Consider the following 18,429-nt stretch of genomic DNA (forward strand, 5'->3'; position numbering starts at 1 on the left):
CGCCCTACAGTGGAACGACTAAGTGAAGATACCGCGGGACCTAATATTTTACATTTTACAAGATAATATTTTTTTTTATTACGTATTTTTAGGTATATGATAAATGTTTTAAATATTTATTATTATTTATTTTATTGGAAAAATATACATAAACGGTGTTTCAAATTCGTCTACCCTCAAAATACGAAAATGGATAATTTACCCCAAAGTTGCACATTATAAGTAAATAAAAGAATATGCCATATGAACATGAACTATATGCAAAATACTACCTGTTAGTTCTTCAAATATATTTATACAATCTTTTTGTTCCTTATTTTCTTGATTTATCATTTGTGGCTCAAGTTCTAACTCTTGTAAGACCCGTGATTACTTTGTAGGGGTATGGGTTGTGAATGGCTAATTCTCAAATATTGTAGGACAGGCATCTTCTGACAGCTTTACTCTTTTTCGAGAAACCTTTAAAATTGTTCCATCCTTCCTAGCCACTATATCCTCACGAATAATGAAACGTTCAGAAAAATGTTTTATGCAGATCCTTGATGATTCTTTTATCACTATGTCGTCTCTTTCAATGCATTCTAACCATCTTTTCTTTTGATGGTAACTCTCTCGGTATCTTTATAATTGCTTTTACACCCAGGAATGCAGCAAGAGGTAGGCATTATTCTAAATAAAATTAAGATTGTAACAGGTAAGTTAAAAATAAAATTGTTAATTTACCTACCTAATTTAAATACCAAATTTTTATTCTTTTTAAAACTCAAAGCGAGTATCAAAATAGTTTGGTAGTTTCAAATTTTAAATGCGTAATCTTACTATAAACTACAATAATAACTGCAGTAAAATATTATTTCGAATCAACGCAAAATATGTGCCCCAGCGCGGAATTTTTGCCATCGCGATGCGGTTGTCGCCTCGCATGATTTCGGCCGCTGTTGTGAGGTATCGACGGAAGCGGGGATAAGTGTCCAGGCTAGAACTGTCGATCGGCTACGACTCGACCCCGGCTGAATAATTACTATAATCGGGAAATAATTCGCTTTTTTAAAGTAAGTTATGAGAAAGCAAATGAACTTTAGAGACGCAGTTGTTAGGAAACCGCCATGTTGTTGTTGTTTGTTGATTAGTTTAAAGTTGTCAGAAAATATTTAATTAGTGTTTTCTGTGATTTTGCATCCAGGTTACTGTTTTGTTGAATTTTTAAATTTTTCGTTTAAAAACAATGCCGAGGCACAATCTTTTTTCAAATGCCGAAATGAGGGATATGTTGTGTGTATATGCGCAGGCAAATTTTAATGGACGCGAAGCCTATAGACGATATTCAGAACTCTATCCAAATCGAAGACAACCTGATTTCAAGATCTTTAAAAATCTTTACGATCGATTAGGAGAAATAGGTACATTTCGTCCTAAACGGAATTCCGCAGGGCGCCCGAAGGTTATAACTCCAGAACAAGAAGAAGAAATTCTGGTCCGCGTGGCTGAAAATCCGGAAATAAGTGCAAGACATGCTGCTGCGGCAACTGGAATAGGCAAGTCATCCATTTGTAAAATATTTCACGAAGAGGGTCTTTATCCGTATCATTTCACTCCTGTGCAAAATTTATTAGAAAATGATTTTGCGCCCAGGATAGAATTTGCCCGTTTTTGCCGACCCCATGTTTCTGAATAAGATACTATTTACTGATGAAGCAACGTTTACACGTAGAGGCATTTTCAATTTTAGAAATAAACACACATGGGCATTACAAAATCCACATTCAGTACACGAACGTCATTTCCAACATGAATTCAAAATGTCTGAGAGAGCTGTCAGAGAGTACCTGAACAACCGTTTTCCTAATGGCTGGATAGGTCGTGGGAGCCAGAGGCCATGGCCGGCGCGAAGTCCTAATTTTAACCCGCTGGATTTTTGTGTATGGGGCTATATGAAGTCGCTCGTTTACAAAGAAATAGTGAATTCCAGAGAAGAACTATGGCAGAGAATTTTATATGCTGCACAAAAGCTACGAAACGAACAAATATTTTTTTAAATTAGGAGATCTTTCAGCAAAAGAACTGTTAAATGTATTGAAGTGAATGGTAGACATTTTAAACAGTTTTTGTCAAAAGCAGATCTATTTTTTTACTAAATCTCGTCACAGTTTCAAAATGGAAAAGTTATCAGTCGCATAGTTAAGCTTGTTTTCGTTAATGTTATTTTCTTTCAATAGATTTTCTAGTGTCATAGTTATTTTAAATAAAGTTAATTATATTATGATCCAATTTTTGTCTGCATTATTCTCAATGACTTATACTAAAACATTATTTATGATGTAAAAAATGATTGGTAAAGAGTAACAAGACATTATTGCTTGCTTGAGCTGCTGTACTAAATAATTTGAAGGTAGATATCTCGAAAACGGCGACTCTGAGCGACCCGAAAGTAGTATACCGTTTTTACGTAAAAAATATGAAAAAAGTATTATTTTCAATAAAAACTTAAATACAGTTAAGCACAAAAAAGTTATGACCTTATGAAAGAGAAAAAGATGTCGCAGACAGCACCCCCTACATTGTACACTCAATTTGTTAAAAAAATGAATTTCTCGACCTAAAAAACCCCTAACTACAAATTTTTGTGAAAAAAAGTTAACTTTTGTTAAAGTTATTGGGGAAAAACAAAAAAAAAGTTTTAAGTTTAACACCCTGTATCTCAGTTAATATCAATTTTTGGATATAGGTAAATATAGTTAAATCGTAATATTTTTACATCAGGAGTCTGTGGTTTTTCCATGTACCATTAATTAGCGGACACCCTGTATATAATATACTAGTATATATAATATAATATAATATAATAAGAATAATTAATTGACCTTTTATTAAATAATTGACCTAGTTTTAAATGGTAGAGCCTGTATATAATAATTAAAAAATAGTTATAAAAAAACTAGCCCAGTACCAGTTTCAAAATCTTTTTGTGGTACGACCTTGAATTATCCTAATCTATTATCATAAATATTAACTTTTTATACTTTCAATATACTTTACTTTCCATATAATATACTAATTTATATTGTCTTTATTTTTGTGCGGCTTTTCTAGAACAAGTTCCATGTAAGTACTTATTGTTTCTGATAAATTAAAATACTCTTTATTTTTATAAAAATATACTACATTCTAAGTCACTAGTACAGGAGTTAAAATAAAAATAATATACATTTCTTAAAAGCAATTTTTTTTATACACATTATAAATATATCGTAATAAATATTAAAAAAAATATGGTTTCATATTTTTACTATTATATACCTTTAAAATAATTTTTTAGTCGCCTTACAAGCGGTATAGTCTCACCAAGCGAGTTGCCGGACTCTCCCACTCAGACAGTTCCATCAAGTCCTCGTTCTTCCAAACATAAAATCGATTTTCCTGGTTCATCAAAACAACGTTTGTCGGAAAATAAAATACGACCCGTACCGAAGGCCAGTGTCTTTGATGATAATGTTACTAAATTTAAGGAGGAAAATACACCAGTTCAATTTTCGACAGCCACTAGTTTAAGCAGTTTGACAATAGATGATCAAGAAGGAATCGAAAATACAAATTCTGCCAGTAATGTAAGAATACATTTTTTATTGCGTTATAGTATTGGTTAAGTAATACTTTTACATTAATCATTCATCTTCCTCGTGCTTGATAAATTGCTACCTGCTTAATAGTTAATTAAATGAACGTTTCAGCAAATAGATTTCGTTTAGATACAGTGATACACAATTAATTTTTCAGTCGAAGGTTGTATAGTTGATCAACATAATCAACAACCTGTATCCTACTATTTCTATAAATTATAGCTATACATTTTTTTGCTCACAAGTATATAGCTACAGTTGTGGCAAATGTGACAACTTTATCAAATTATCAGATCTATAGTCAAATATAAATAAGACCTGGTATTCATACAGGCAGTTTTTATTATTATCCTATATCAGAAATAATAATAAAAACTACACTTATTACTAAACAATCTTTTTTTATATAAAATGAATAATGCAATATTTTAATGAAATTATAATTTTTTTGTTAAAACATTTAACTCCAAAAATAATTTCTCAATTTCTGCTCTATTCTTTTTTGTCATATACAGTCGCGTTCATATAAATCGCACATTCTTATTATTTTATTTTTTTTTGACAAAATAAGAAAATTTTCAGAATTATATTTTTTATTATACTGTTTCTAGTAATAGTTTATTTTAACAAAAAATTAGTGATCCTTAAATAAGTATAACAAACAAATAGAAAAATATGTTTAAACAGCAGGGCCTATAAATAGCACAGTTCTAAAAACTCAAATTAAAGAAAATTTATAAACATAACGACCAAATTTCTTGATACTTTGTGGGATAATCTTTATTTTTAATCACTGCTTGCGATCTGGATGACATAGATTCCACTAAGGCTTAGCTATTTGGAATACAGAACCAAACTTGTTTTACATTCACCCACAATTCTTCTACGTTTGAGGGATTTCAAAACATCCACCACATTATCTTTAAGCCAGTTTTTTACCAGCCTATATTAGTGTTTTCAGTCATTATCATGCATAAACTTATAGTTAACTGGAAGACATTCTTCAGCATATGGCTCCATTATATTTTCTAGGATCCTCTGGTATAAAAACTGATTCCGTCTATTTTATAAATAGGGTCAACTCCCCGTCATAACATTGCTCCCTAAACCATCAAAAACCCATCGCCATTTTAATAGTTTTTATAGTGTAACGTTTGATCCACGCAACACATGACGAGCGCAGTTAGGAAGACATCTGACATATTTTCCATCGGTGCCAAACAAGATAATTTTGGTTTCGTCGCTCTAAAGTACGTTTTCCAAAAATTTATATGTTTATATTGGTGGTCATGCGCAAATTTTAACCTTTTTGCCACCAATGATTTCCTCTTAGCATATACTCGAAGGTTGACCTCATTTAATCTTTCCCTAACAGTTCTCCCTGAGAGTTGTATGTCATAACGATCCAAGATTTCCCTTCATATTTGAGATGCGTGGAAAAAAGGATTAGCTTTAGACATTCTCATTATGAGTTTATCAAAATGTTGGGAAGTTTTTCTCTTTCTAGGAGTTTTTCTTATTTTGTGTGCTCTGTGAAGATTCATATAGCTCTGAGCATTGTATACTAGTTTTCTAGAATATTTTAGAGTTTGGGCAATTTTGAAAACTGTGAGTCTATAACTTTTGAGCTGCCCAATAAGTGCTCTGCTTTCAGAGCCACGGTGCTTTTTTTCTACCCACTAAAAAGGATACAGACAAACAAAGTAAAATATAAAAAAAAATACATATAAATGAAAAATTAAATTAAATGAATTTATTTGTCACTTCACTGATGAGTGCCTTTGTACTAGCCAGAATAGTAGCCAAATACCAACACAATTCGATAAGAATTTGTGTTTTTTACTCTTTGTACTAAATAAACATAAACAAATCATCGGAATGTTTAATTTGTGTGTTTAAGTGTACCATTCATATGACCGCGACTGTAAAAATTATTAATTCAGGAAGCAATTTTTCGTGCTATATGGAGTATGCTATTCTAGATTATTTTTTTTTGATGGTTAAATGATATCGTCTTTCGAAGATCGGAAGAGTTTATTATGAATTACAATAATAAGCTATTGGATAAAATAATTTATATTTTTTGCTAGAAAGCTTTTGCCCTTTGACTTTTAATAATATTACTGTGGTTTCATAATTTGTTAAAATAGGTTACATGTTCTACTCCACAGCCCAAGTTTATATTATTATTATATAAATGTATTATTTTTAAGACTCCTGACACTAAAGTGAAACAACATTTGCCGAGTGCCAGCACCAGTGCAGTAACTCCAAATGTGGAGAAATGTGAGCAACCACCGGATCAGCAAGAAAAGAAAGATTTCGAAAAAGAAAAAGAAACCAGCGGATTTGACGACCTTAACGATGATTCGGACGGCGATGAAGATATCTTAGCTGCTTGTATTAGTGACGGAATGCAGTCAAATATGTATGTTTCTATATTATTATTTAAACTTAATAACATACCTATTATAATTAAATAGACTTGCTATAATTTATGTATTTGTTATTAAGATCCTTACCAACTGCCAGCTCAACTCCAACAAAGCTACCGTTAGCAGCGTATAAGTTCCAGCAACCTAAAATTGCTGCCACTGGCATACCCGTTCGTACCCCATCGAGACACGTTCCAGTCAGAACTTCGGGTTTGTTGGAAGATGCACCCAAAGCTTATTATACCGAAGATACTCCAGCCGTTTTGAGCCATGCAGGTATTAATATTTTTTATTTATTTTTATTGGAATATTTAAAAAAAAATATAAATAAAAGCTTATTTTATGCGAAGATATAGGTGGTTTTAGTCCAAGATTGCAAGGATGTCTAAGGAGTGGAAAGCTTTTATGATTAAAAAATATAACTAACTAAAAATATAGTTTGGATTTTAAATCTCTTTATTTAATAAACTGCAAATTTTAAAAATTCATTTGTATAAAATCCGAAACGATCATTTTGTCTCCAAACGATCTCCGAAATTGGCAAGTAATATTTTAATGAAAGGCGATTTAGGCATTGTAGTCATACCGTACCTGTTTCAATTGTTAGTTCCTTTTGTTCCGACCGCAGTTTTAATGCTTAGATTGAGATTTTTATAGCTGTCCGTATTTCCGATTTGTGTGTCTCTTAGTTCTAAATACCTTTGGTCACCTCTTACCACTACAGACTTGATGGGTTAATTGACTAACCTTATAGTGGATATCACCCTGATGTTCTACAAGTTATATTTGGTTATCCGCATCTAATTTTTTGCTTTATTCAACGCTCTTTTAACTTCGTTGTTTAAGCTATTGTACTAGTGCCGATCGTAAATGTACTTTGTTGCTTTGTTGCTATTTATTGTATATACCTTTCTTCTTTGCTACAAGAGCTTCTATTCTATTATTCCACCATTCATTTCGATTCTTGATATATTCCACTTCTCCAATAGCCTTCATTCCTGCTGCGTCAAGAGCTTGAATGAAATTTATACATTATATATTTGAAAGAAATTTATACATTTACATGGCCTTGATGTCGTTATACGTATTTATTGCTAAATAGTAACAAACGAGGTTTAATTTCAAGCCTTATGCGATATAGACTTATTTTCAAAGGCTTGTAGATTATGCCTTCTTCATGAGATGTCTTGCAGTGTCATTGAACTTTCATTTTCATTTCCTCATTGACTTTCTTAAAATGTAAATAATAGTGACACTTTAAGTAACTGGTGATAAGATTCGTACTCTGCTCCTCGATAGACTCCAACGTTATTATCCTTTATTTTGGAGTTTCCCTGCATATACAGTAATAGATTATTGATTTAAATTTTTTCGTTGGTTGAGTAAATATAGGTATGCTTGTGTTGATAGTATCCATTTATTATCTTTGAATTAATATGATCGCAAAAACTAATTAATCTTTCACCGTTTTTATTTACTCTTTTTTGTTCAAATGGACCGACCACTTTGCCATTTACTTCACATCTGGTTCTAACATTTAGATAATACTAGCTTATCCATAATCGTATATTAGGTAGCTATAATATTATATTAGAACTAGGAATTACTTTATTCCTAGTTCTAATACTCTCTAACAAGCCCATCAAATCGTCGTAAAATGTATCCTTTATCGTCTTTTTCATTTTCAGAAGGTACATATGCGCCGACTACCACTTATTCATGTCCTTTAAGCTTCAACTTTATATAACTTTTTATTTATCTGTTCTAAGTTCTTAATATTTCTTGGCAGCCTCTTCCTTATTAGTATACTTACGCCTGCTGGTGCTTTTCTGGCTTTTCTTAGTCCACTATAAAAATGAACAAAATCTTTAAATTCGTCCGTTCTTTTCCCTTGCTTTTTTGTTTAGTAATGTCTGTTATTGAATTTAAATCTTTTGATTTCTTTCAGCACCTCATCTAGCTTAGTCCGAATGCCTTGCACATTCGATTGTCAAAAACTTATTACCCCTTTTCCCTAAAGTGAGAAAAAAGCTTACGGAAAGTCTTTCCGTTAAATCCGTTCAACGTTTCTGTCTAGGATTCTATGCATAACACTTTTTTTCCGTGTGATGGGGAGCAAGTGCATCGCCACAATTAACCTCTATAACCTTAGCCAAGTTGTTTCACTTTTCGGGTGACCCACCCTTCCCATTCTAATATACGAGTTGCTGACTATGTAAAACTCCGTAAGTACCTAAAAGTACGTAGAAGAGTTTATATTTCGGGACGTTTCTTGGTATTTGTGATACCCACCTTTCGGCATCAGTCCTTTCGCTCTTCTCCTTTCTCATCCGGGCTTGGGACTAGCTACGGCGGAGTTATTTTAAAAGTTTATTACAGTATATATTAATTGAGAATTAATATTTTGTGGGTTATTTATCACTAAAGTGTCTTAGAATATTCAAATCTCTAATTTAGTTCAAATATTTTATTTTTTTTTTCTATATGTAAAATCGTTTAGGCTGACTATTGTGAAGCCCAACAAGGATTTCTCGCTTTGTAAGTTAGATTAGTTTAACAAATTATTTAATTGTTTCTTAAATAATCTGAATAAATATTATTTACTTTGTAATAATATATTATATTTTAATATAATATTTAAAAATGTTATAAGTTTATTTATCTTTTGGAGTTCTAGTTTTTATTTCTCCTTTGGGCTTAAAGCAAAAAAATTACCATGTCGTAGCTATGTTGATGGCTGCTAAATATCATAGTATTAAACAGCGATCGACAGTAAATTAAATCGGGTTTATTATTTAATTATATAATTATTTTTAACGTAATAATTAGTGATTATATACATAAATTTACAATACCAAAAATCCTCAAAACAGTGCAAACACACTGGTACCAAGGATATATAAAATTTGCAGTCTGTAACCGAAACCAAACTAAAATATAATATAATAATAAATAAAGAAAATTAAATCTTCATAATCACAATTTACAACACCAATTAGAGAATAACAAATCACAAGATATATTATCTATCTATTCTAGCAAATAATTTAAAAGTTTTTCTGAGAATTTTTCAACTCCATGAGTCCATATGTTCTGTAATAATTTCTGGTAAACTATTATATGATATTGCGGCTTGATAAGCTGGAATACGTAACCTTATGTTAGTCCAAAAATATATATATAAAAATATATATGTCCAAAAATATATAAATATTATTATCCCAGTAGATGTCATGTTGAGTTCTAGTATAGTGCTCATGAATATTTTCGGAAAAAACCTCTCTTATATTAGTTTTTTGGATTTTATTAGTCACTTTAAACATATATTTACCCTGTTCAAATATAAATATTTGTTAGCATAAGCATAAGACACCCAATCCCCTATATAACTCCACAGTATTTGTGCGCCAATAAATTTTAAATAATATCTTCAGAATCTTATTTTGCAATATCTGCATTTTATTGAAATGTACCTGACCACATGAATCCCACAAAGGAAGAAGGTATCTGAAAGGCGACAGGAAAAAGGAATTGTAAATATGTGGCCCAAATTAGGTGTACATGTATGGGTGTCTTGGAAACGATACGAGATAGAAAATTGGTTAAATGGGGAAAGTTGTAGGGCATTTAGTTACCAATTAAGTTCCGCTTTTAGAACGATTTTATCTTTTTCCGATTTTGAAATATTTGGACAAAATCAAAAAGTTGCATTTTTGAAAAAAACTGTATTTTTTTTATTTCATCGTATTTTTATAATCTGTAAAAACGTTATTAGGACAACTTTTTAAGGACAACGCATACCTGAATTCAGTTTTTGTTTTCGACATTTCGGTTTTGAGATTCGATCCTCGACTTCTTTTTTTCTTATGGCGGCCATTTTGTTTTTTTGCTAAATTTAAAAGTTCTTTTTTTTTTCCTTTAAAATGATGTATAACCCTTTATGAAAATATTTCATTCTTATGTCAAAAAGTTACAAAGTTCATTTTTCGCGGAGTTGGCCATGAATGCGGAGGCCATGACTACGGAGGCAATTTGTCGTATAAACAGTTATTATTGTTTAATGATTTATTTGATTTAACTTTTTATCTTGTTTAGTAGTTCTTATCTTGTTCATTTCATGTTCTTCTTCTTGTTAGCGTTAAATAATTTTTTCGTATTTAGTTCTTTTCGTTTGTTTTTAGTGAGTTTTGTTTAAAATTCTAATTTCCAAAAATCGCCATGCGATATACCAGTAAAAAAATTTGACATATTGGAATGTTATATTACATGTAATAGCAGTGCAAATCTTGCAATCGCCAGATATTTGGAACTGTATCCTAAGGGACAACTGCCAGATCCAACACTATTGGCTACGCTTGTCATAAACCTTAGAACTCATGGAAGTTTTGAATTACCAACGTCAGAAAATATTGAAAGGGGTAATGAAGCTCGCAATGAAAACATTTCAGACCACTTTAATGCGAACCCGAAAACATCGACTCAAAAAGCTGCAACTGATATGAATATACCAAGTACTACCATTTAAAGAGTCCTTAAAAAATATATCGTCCATAAAAGCCATTATTGTTCCAAGGTTTAAGGGATACAGACTACCCAAGACGATTAGAATTTTCAAACTGGTATGTAAGGCAATGTCAAGAAATACCTAATTACAGCAGGAAAATTATTTGGACCGACGAGACGTTTTTTAGCAACTGCGGAGTATTCAAAAGGCATAATCATCATTTTTGGGCTACTGAGAATCCTCATGAAGTGGCTGAACGTAGGCTACAAGTAAGATTTGGATTTAATGTATGGTGTGGTATGTATGGTAAGTAAATTACCCACTCCACAAAATTATTTTCAAGTAAAATGTTATAATTAAATTATCTTCAAATACTGACAGGTCAAAGATATTTAAATCTTTTGGAAGAGCAGATATTACCTGCCGTGAGAGCTATAATATCTGAAGAACAAATATGGAGTGAAGTGTGGTTTTCACAAGACGGGTGTCCCGCACATAATACTCGGGACGCTCAAAACTTGTTAACGCAAGCATTTAACAATAAACTTATCGCGAACCGCGGTGCTGTAAATTGGCCAGCTAGGTCTCCAGATATTATACCCCTGGATTTTTATCTTTTGGGATATGTTACAAATGAAGTTTACGAGTTTGAACCTCCTGCGACTCTCAAACAACTAGAGGACAGGGTTCAGACTGCTTTAAATAATATAAGTAAAAGCACCTTGCGCAAGGTAACTTGAAGTGTTTTAAAGAAATGTGAAAAATGTTTTTAACAAAAATGGCCGTCATTTTGAATAGTTTCATTTAATATTATTGTTAACAGTAGTTAATTATTTTATTTAGAAATTACGTAAAAGTATAAATTAGTAAATTAATAATAATTGTGTGTACAACAAAATGCCAATAAAAACCATGGCCAACTCAGCGAAAAATAAACTATTTCATAAAATATTATACATTATTTTAAAGGGACAAAAAAGATCTTTTTAATTTAGCACAAAAACAAAATGGCCGCCATAAGAAAAAAAGAAGTTGAGGATGGAATCTAAGAAACAAAAACTGAGTTCAGGTATGCGTTATCCTTAAAAAGTTGTCCTAATAATGTTTTTACAGATTTTAAAAATACGTTGAAATAAAAAAAATACAGTTTTTTTCAAAAATGCAACTTTTTGATTTTGTCCAAATATTTCAAAATCGGAAAAGATAAAATCGTTCTAAAAGCGGCACTTAATTGGTAACTAAATGCCCTACAACTTTCCCCATTTAACCAATTTTCTATCTCTTATAGTTTCCAAGACACCCATACATGTACACCCAATTTGGGCCATACTGTACAACTTGATCTTAAATGGTAAATAGTTTCGAACTCTAGTAAAAACTCTATTATAAACTATTTTTTCGTGAGTGCTTAATTTAAAATTAAAACTTTCAAAGCATTCATGGCACCCTATTTTAAAATTTAAATAAATGATTTTTTCTATAAGTATAAAATAAAAAAATAGCAAATGCAGTATCAGTGTTCTCAAAATATTACGATTATTTTCTATCGAAATACGTAATAATATACAAAGTGTCCCATTTAAAATGAGAAAGTTAGTGTCACTTCTGGCTAAACCAACTAAATATATATAAAAAATTGCTCTTATAACAATTCACCTGATAAAAACTAAAGATTATCTTTTTTCAGATTTCGTTTATTATTAAATTAGCTGAATGCCCGCGGCGTTGCTCGCGTGAAAATAAAAGTCGAAGAAGACCTCCAATAATAGTAAATGCAACCCCCAATACACAAAAATAAAATCCGAAGCCTCGCCTCATTGATAGGACATGCAACCCACAATTGCCACGCCGTTTTTCTTGAGGTCAAGGGGCGCGATTAATATAATATAATTATTATAAAACCAAGACACAAATAATCTTAAAAATGATTCGTTAGATGCAGAGCGAGCGGTAAGACTCAGTCGAGTCACCTTTCGGGTATCAGTCTTGCATGGACCCGCCTTGTTGTTATGTCTACCAAAATATAAAAAAGAAAGAAAGAAAGAAAATGTGCTATATTACGTAAGAATAATCTTGTGTACAAGCATCCTACAAGCTAAAAAAACAAAACAAAAATACAATTTCAAAAATTGACAAAACAATGAACAAAATTAAACACAAGAAGACAAAACTTTTTGAACATACTTGAATTAAAGATAACTAAATAAAACAATCAATTACTAAATAAAGGTAAACTTGTTGACAAAACTAGAGAAAAAAAACTTTCCAACATGTCCAAGGTTAAAACCTATCATTAAAAAAGTCATCCAGGTTATAATATGCCTTAGCCAATAAAAGCGTCTTTAATTCTCTTTTAAATTTCTTAACATCCGATATATGTCTAAGACATAGAGGAACATGATTGTAAATTTTTTTACTTATGTAAATTAATGAGTTTTTGGTAAGGGAAGACGTAGGAATAGGTAGGGGAACATCATTTACACGACGAGTCAAATGGCCAGTGTCAGAGGGTAGTTTGGGAATTTTGTGAATAAGAGCAGCTGTTTCTAAGATAAAGAGTGAAAAAAGAGTTAGGATTTTTTCAGAAATGAAGAGGGGTTTGCAGCAAGAATTCTTTTAACTTAGCAGAACACAGGTATCTAACTGCTTTTTTTTGAATAACAAAGACAATGTTAAGTAGCTCCTTATTGGTTAAACCCCAAAAAGGCAAGCCATATCGAATATGAGATTCAATAAGTGAAAGGTACACTGAACGTGCAACCACTCCTCCCAGGTCTTGTTTTGCCATTCTTACTGCAAAACATCCAGAAGATAATTTCCCAGCTAAATGTAAAATATGATCTTCAAACCGAAGGCGACCATCAATGGTAATTCCTAGGATCTTGCAACACTCTTTATTCTGCAAGAGGGAATTTTCGTCAAACATCAGACCCTGAACATCGCACTTAAACCCCATAATAGACGTCTTTCTTACATTAAACACGAGCCTGTTGGAAGCACACCACCCTAATAAAACCTGAAGGTCTTCAAGGATACAAGTCTTAATATAATCAGAATTTTTATGGCTCCATAGTATGGTGGTATCATCAGCAAACTGAACCATCTTGCCCTGCAGTTTCAATGAACTCAAAGTCATCCACATATAGTAAAAAAAACAGTGGTCCCAACACTGAACCCTGGGGAACGCCGCATTTCAGGGATCTAGAAGCAGACAAACGCCCAGGCACTGTAACCTTCTGAGTACGATTTGATAGATATGACTCAAGCCATCGCAACGCTACGCCCCTAAAACGCTATTTATCGAGCTTAGATAACAGTATTCCATGATCCACACAGTCAAATGCTTTGGATAGATCACAAAATACTGCCGCCGATGACTCTCCAGAATTCAAGGACACATAGACGCTCTCCAAAAAGCTAAAAACAGCATCATGAGTCCCTTTACCGGCTTGAAATCCAAACTGATTTGCAGACAAAATGCCATTATGATGTAAAAAGGACAAAATTCTGCTTTTTGCAAGTTTTTCAACTATCTTAGAGAAGGTAGACAAAATAGAGGCACTTTTTCAATCGTATTTATTAATCAGTTTTATGCCGCTATGCGATATTTATCATATTGCTAACACTCCTTATCGGTGGAATTTCAAAAAGTTCGTTCGTATACGGGGCCTACATTATAAAAAAACATTGTTGCAGTTAATTTTTTTTTCTTAAGTTGATGCCTGCGACTCGTTGGTGCGGGCAGTCTCCGTTCAAACTCCGAAGCCACGCCCCCTTAGTTCTCGAGGTCACGGGTAACAATTTTCCCATTTTTTACTCCTTATCGGTGGAATTTCGAAAAATCCGTATAAAAGGAACCCGTTGGCAAAATTTCACGACAAACTCCTTTGTATATATAGATAAATAATTAATGTGTTGTTGATTTTTTAGCAAAGAAGTCCATGTCATGACATCAACAAATAAAGAGAATTTATCATTTATTGCACAAGAAACATTATTAAATTTTCAATCGCTTCAATCTAATCAATATATTTAATTTTTTTTAGCCCTAAGCATCCTATTGGATTAAATCAGAGATAAATAGTTCTTTTAATTACTATTTTAATACTGTATTGCGCTTGCATATCAAAAATTTATTGACACTTCGTTTAAAAGATAGTTATAAGAGAGAGTTATAGAAGAACTATTTAAATCTGTTATTTATATGGCGCCAAAAGGCAAAGCGGATATCATCAATTAAAAATTATCTTCATGAGGGGATAAACGTGGCCATGAAAATAGAGGATAATTTCTTTGCCATAATTTAACCGACCTTGTACACCTTTGATTTTGAGTTTCGGCATCCTGCATACCTTTAATTAAAAAAACAGTTCTTGTGTTACCATTCTTCTATCAACCCGTTTTTGGAAACATCCTTTAAATAATCAAAATTTTGAAGGTTTACCTACTAAACAGGATGATGAAAATTTCTAAATTTCTGTAAAATGTATTGACAAATTCAATACGAATTAGTAGAATACTACATTGCTTACGTGCTTTCGCAATGAGCTTGGAAACGACAATTCGATTATTTTTTAGTAAAAAAGAGCAGGCTCCAACTTAAATTTAGCAATTTATTTCAGTTCTCTAGCATTTATAGTTACTTCACAATTAATTTTCAAAGTTCGAATAAATACGCCATGTTTAATTTTTTCCCTACCAGCGCGGCCGGAATGATACGTCACAGGCGCCCAAGTGGACGTGACGACCGACGCTAGCATGTCGACCGCGCACGCTGCTTTGTTAATATTATTATGCCTGTTTTTGCTGTTGTTTGTGTTTTTCAAAATGTCTGCTCCACATACCTGCTATAAATATTGTATTATATTTTAATCAGTTCATATGTATGTTCATATGTTCTATGTCGAAAAACGCCTTAGACAAGGAAGATGGTTGGACTGGTATTAGCCTATATTTACAATGTTAACGAAGTGAGCCGAATTTTTCTCGCATTATGGTGACACGCTTACTTGTTTTTGAGTGTATTTTAAGAGATTCTTGGTTTTTTTTAAGTAAAATTTTTGGTGAAATCTATACTTTTTGGATATTACATCAAAGTGGGATGTTCAGGGTTTTGACTTAAATTTCGTAGGAAAAATAATTGCCAGATGACATTTTTGCAGATTTGGTGGCAAGCAGCTCGTTTCAGGTGCGTGATTACAGGTCCACTCATTTTCCTTATCTAAGAAAAATGCTTAGTTTTTGAAACACAGGGTGTCAAAGTAAAAGTTTATTTTTAATTATTTTTGAATAGAATTTATAGTTTTAAAATATTTACGTATATAAAATGGGTAAGTTGTCTGACTGACCACGAACAAATCCCTGCTCCATTGTAATTAGTCAACAAGCAAAATACGTCAATAATAAAAGTTAAAAGTCAAAATGTCAACAAACAAAACCACTCTGTCAAAATAACGCCCGGGCACTAGGCTGTTGCTGGCTGGCTAGCGAGCGCTCTATAATACACCGTCGCGTCGCGTCGGCGTCTATGACGTAGCGCGTAATTGGGACGGAATCTCGGGAGGTATAAAAAACCCCAGACTAGCAGCCTTATAACTTTGCAAATACTTACCCTAACAACTTAAAATAAACGTCATTGTTCTTATAAACTTCTGTTGTATTTATTTTTGGGAAAATATATATATATATTTTTTAATTTTCCAAGCCCATTGTAATTTTGTGAGGATAAGAGTTTAACTTCTCGTTAGAATCTTATGAACGGTCGATTTTGAAATATTTGCAAATCTTGAAATAAAAACATACCATACCACTGTTTTATAATGTAAGACTTTTTAATACTAATTATAAAACTAAAAACAATATTGATCCAAGCAAGTATTTAGGATTATTACACGCAACAAAACGTATTATTTCAGTATTATTACACACAACAAAAGAAAGAAAGGCTAAAGATTTTTATCCATTTTTGATCAATAGAGTGAATTTTTAAATAATACGATTATATTATAAAATTTAAGTTTTGATATTATCAGTCTGAAGATATGTTTTATTCCTTTAGAGTTAAAGTTTTGGTCGTTGCCTTAAAAATCAATTTTTACAAATAAATAGTAATTTTATAGATCCTAAAAAAATATCGTATATCTACTGAAATAAAATTGAATTTATTTAATAAAAACCTAGCTTCATTTGGAAGATTTAATAATGTAAATGTGCTTTTTAACAGAGAGCCACGAAAATGACCTAATAAAAATTAAGGAAGATAGTTTAATCAACAGCTATTACTCTTTATAAAAATAGTGATTTTATTACAGGCTTTTATTACAGATTGCATACGATGCATTTAATAGTGACGTAAAAATATTATGTTGGATGCATCTAAAAATAGTATCTGACTACATGAAATTAACAAAAAAGAAACATGTTTCGCGATAGATCTTAGCTAATACTAGCTGCTGAAGGGTTATGATTGACTACTTGTCTTTGCGAAATAAATAAAATAGTTGTTTTAACTGAATCTCTTGTATACTTGTTTTAATGTAATACGTTAAAATAGTAAAACCTTACAGCTTTATAAAAATTACTTTTTATATTTATATATTAATTAATTGTTTCAGGTTCGAACTCTAATTTGAGTACTCTATCGATTCTAAATGATAGTCGGAGTAAGCAGGGTGACTTTTCAGATGACTCTAGCAATCTTTCCGTGGACAATGAAAATATATTGGAACAGTGTATCCAGTCTGCGATGCCAAAATCGAAAAAAGACATTAGAGGTAAGTTCTTAAATTGTAGTGGAAGTAATTAATAAGTTAGGGCTCTGCAGCTCTGTAGATTAACAACTCAGGATATCAAATACTTTGATTCAGCAATACTGGTGAAACTAAAATCAAAGTCTATATATTTTAACAAGTCGGATTACTATTGTTCTCCTCGAAAAGGCGGATCTATTTACTAGGAGTAATAGAAAATTAATATACAGGGTGCCTCCGATTAAGTCGGCACTATTGGTATCTTTGTTAATATTTAAGATACAGGGTCGGTTAAATTAGCAAACTAGTAGAATTTTTTCTGTTGATTAAAATGGTTAAAACAGAAGAAAAATTGAACATCGCGTTTTCGAGAAAATGTGAAAAATGTACTTTTGTTAAATGGAATCCCCTGTATATTTTTACATAAATCAAAAGATAATAATTTTCTTAATAAAAAAGTTTATTTACACTAATAGCCTAATCCTAAAAATAACAAAGTTACTAATAATTTTGTCAAATTTAGGCAAGTTGGCTTTGAAATAAATAACATCAAGTAAAACTACTAATTTACAATAAATGAGCAAAAACATCGCCATCTTGTTCAATACATTTCTGAGCACATTTAAGCACACGTCTTGTAGCTTTTAAGATTGATCTTCTATCTATTGATCTAATTATTTGCCTAATATGTGTTTGAAGTTCATCAACGGTTCTGTATTTTTTTTTATACACTTCATTTTTTATGTAACCGCAAAAATAAAAATCTAGAGGGGTTAAGTCTGGTGACCTAGGTGGCCAACGAATCGGGCCACGTGTCGCAATCCATTTATCGTCAAAAAATCTATTAAGTAATATTCTTACATCATTTAGTTGATGGGGAGGTGCTCCATCCTGTTGAAATAGATTTGTTGCCGTCTCTCCAAGTTAACATTATCCAAATAATCTTCCAACGCTCCAGATAATATGAGATCAACATATCTCCTTCCAGTCAAAGTGCCATCATAAAACACAGGTCCTATTACTTGGCTTCCTATTAAGCCGCCCCAAACGTTTGTACTAAATTGATTTTGAGGATTTCTGGGATCAGTAAGGAAAAGATTTTCTTGGGACCAATAGTGTACATT

The 18,429-nt window shown here is 31.9% G+C and overlaps 1 protein-coding gene across 3 annotated transcripts in view; it reads left to right on the forward strand.

Annotated features, from left to right (window-relative positions):
* Positions 1-18,429, forward strand: part of LOC126743308 (adenomatous polyposis coli protein-like) — a 178,148-nt gene that overhangs the window by 70,438 nt on the left and 89,281 nt on the right. For all 3 annotated transcript variants that reach the window (XM_050450337.1, XM_050450338.1, XM_050450339.1), the window contains 4 exons: positions 3,317-3,605; positions 5,831-6,045; positions 6,132-6,328; positions 17,171-17,329. In XM_050450337.1, coding sequence (XP_050306294.1) covers positions 3,317-3,605; positions 5,831-6,045; positions 6,132-6,328; positions 17,171-17,329 — 860 coding nt within the window. The remainder of the gene's footprint in view (positions 1-3,316; positions 3,606-5,830; positions 6,046-6,131; positions 6,329-17,170; positions 17,330-18,429) is intronic.

This window comes from Anthonomus grandis, chromosome 12 (genome assembly GCF_022605725.1).
Source record: "Anthonomus grandis grandis chromosome 12, icAntGran1.3, whole genome shotgun sequence".
Taxonomy (NCBI): domain Eukaryota; kingdom Metazoa; phylum Arthropoda; class Insecta; order Coleoptera; family Curculionidae; genus Anthonomus; species Anthonomus grandis.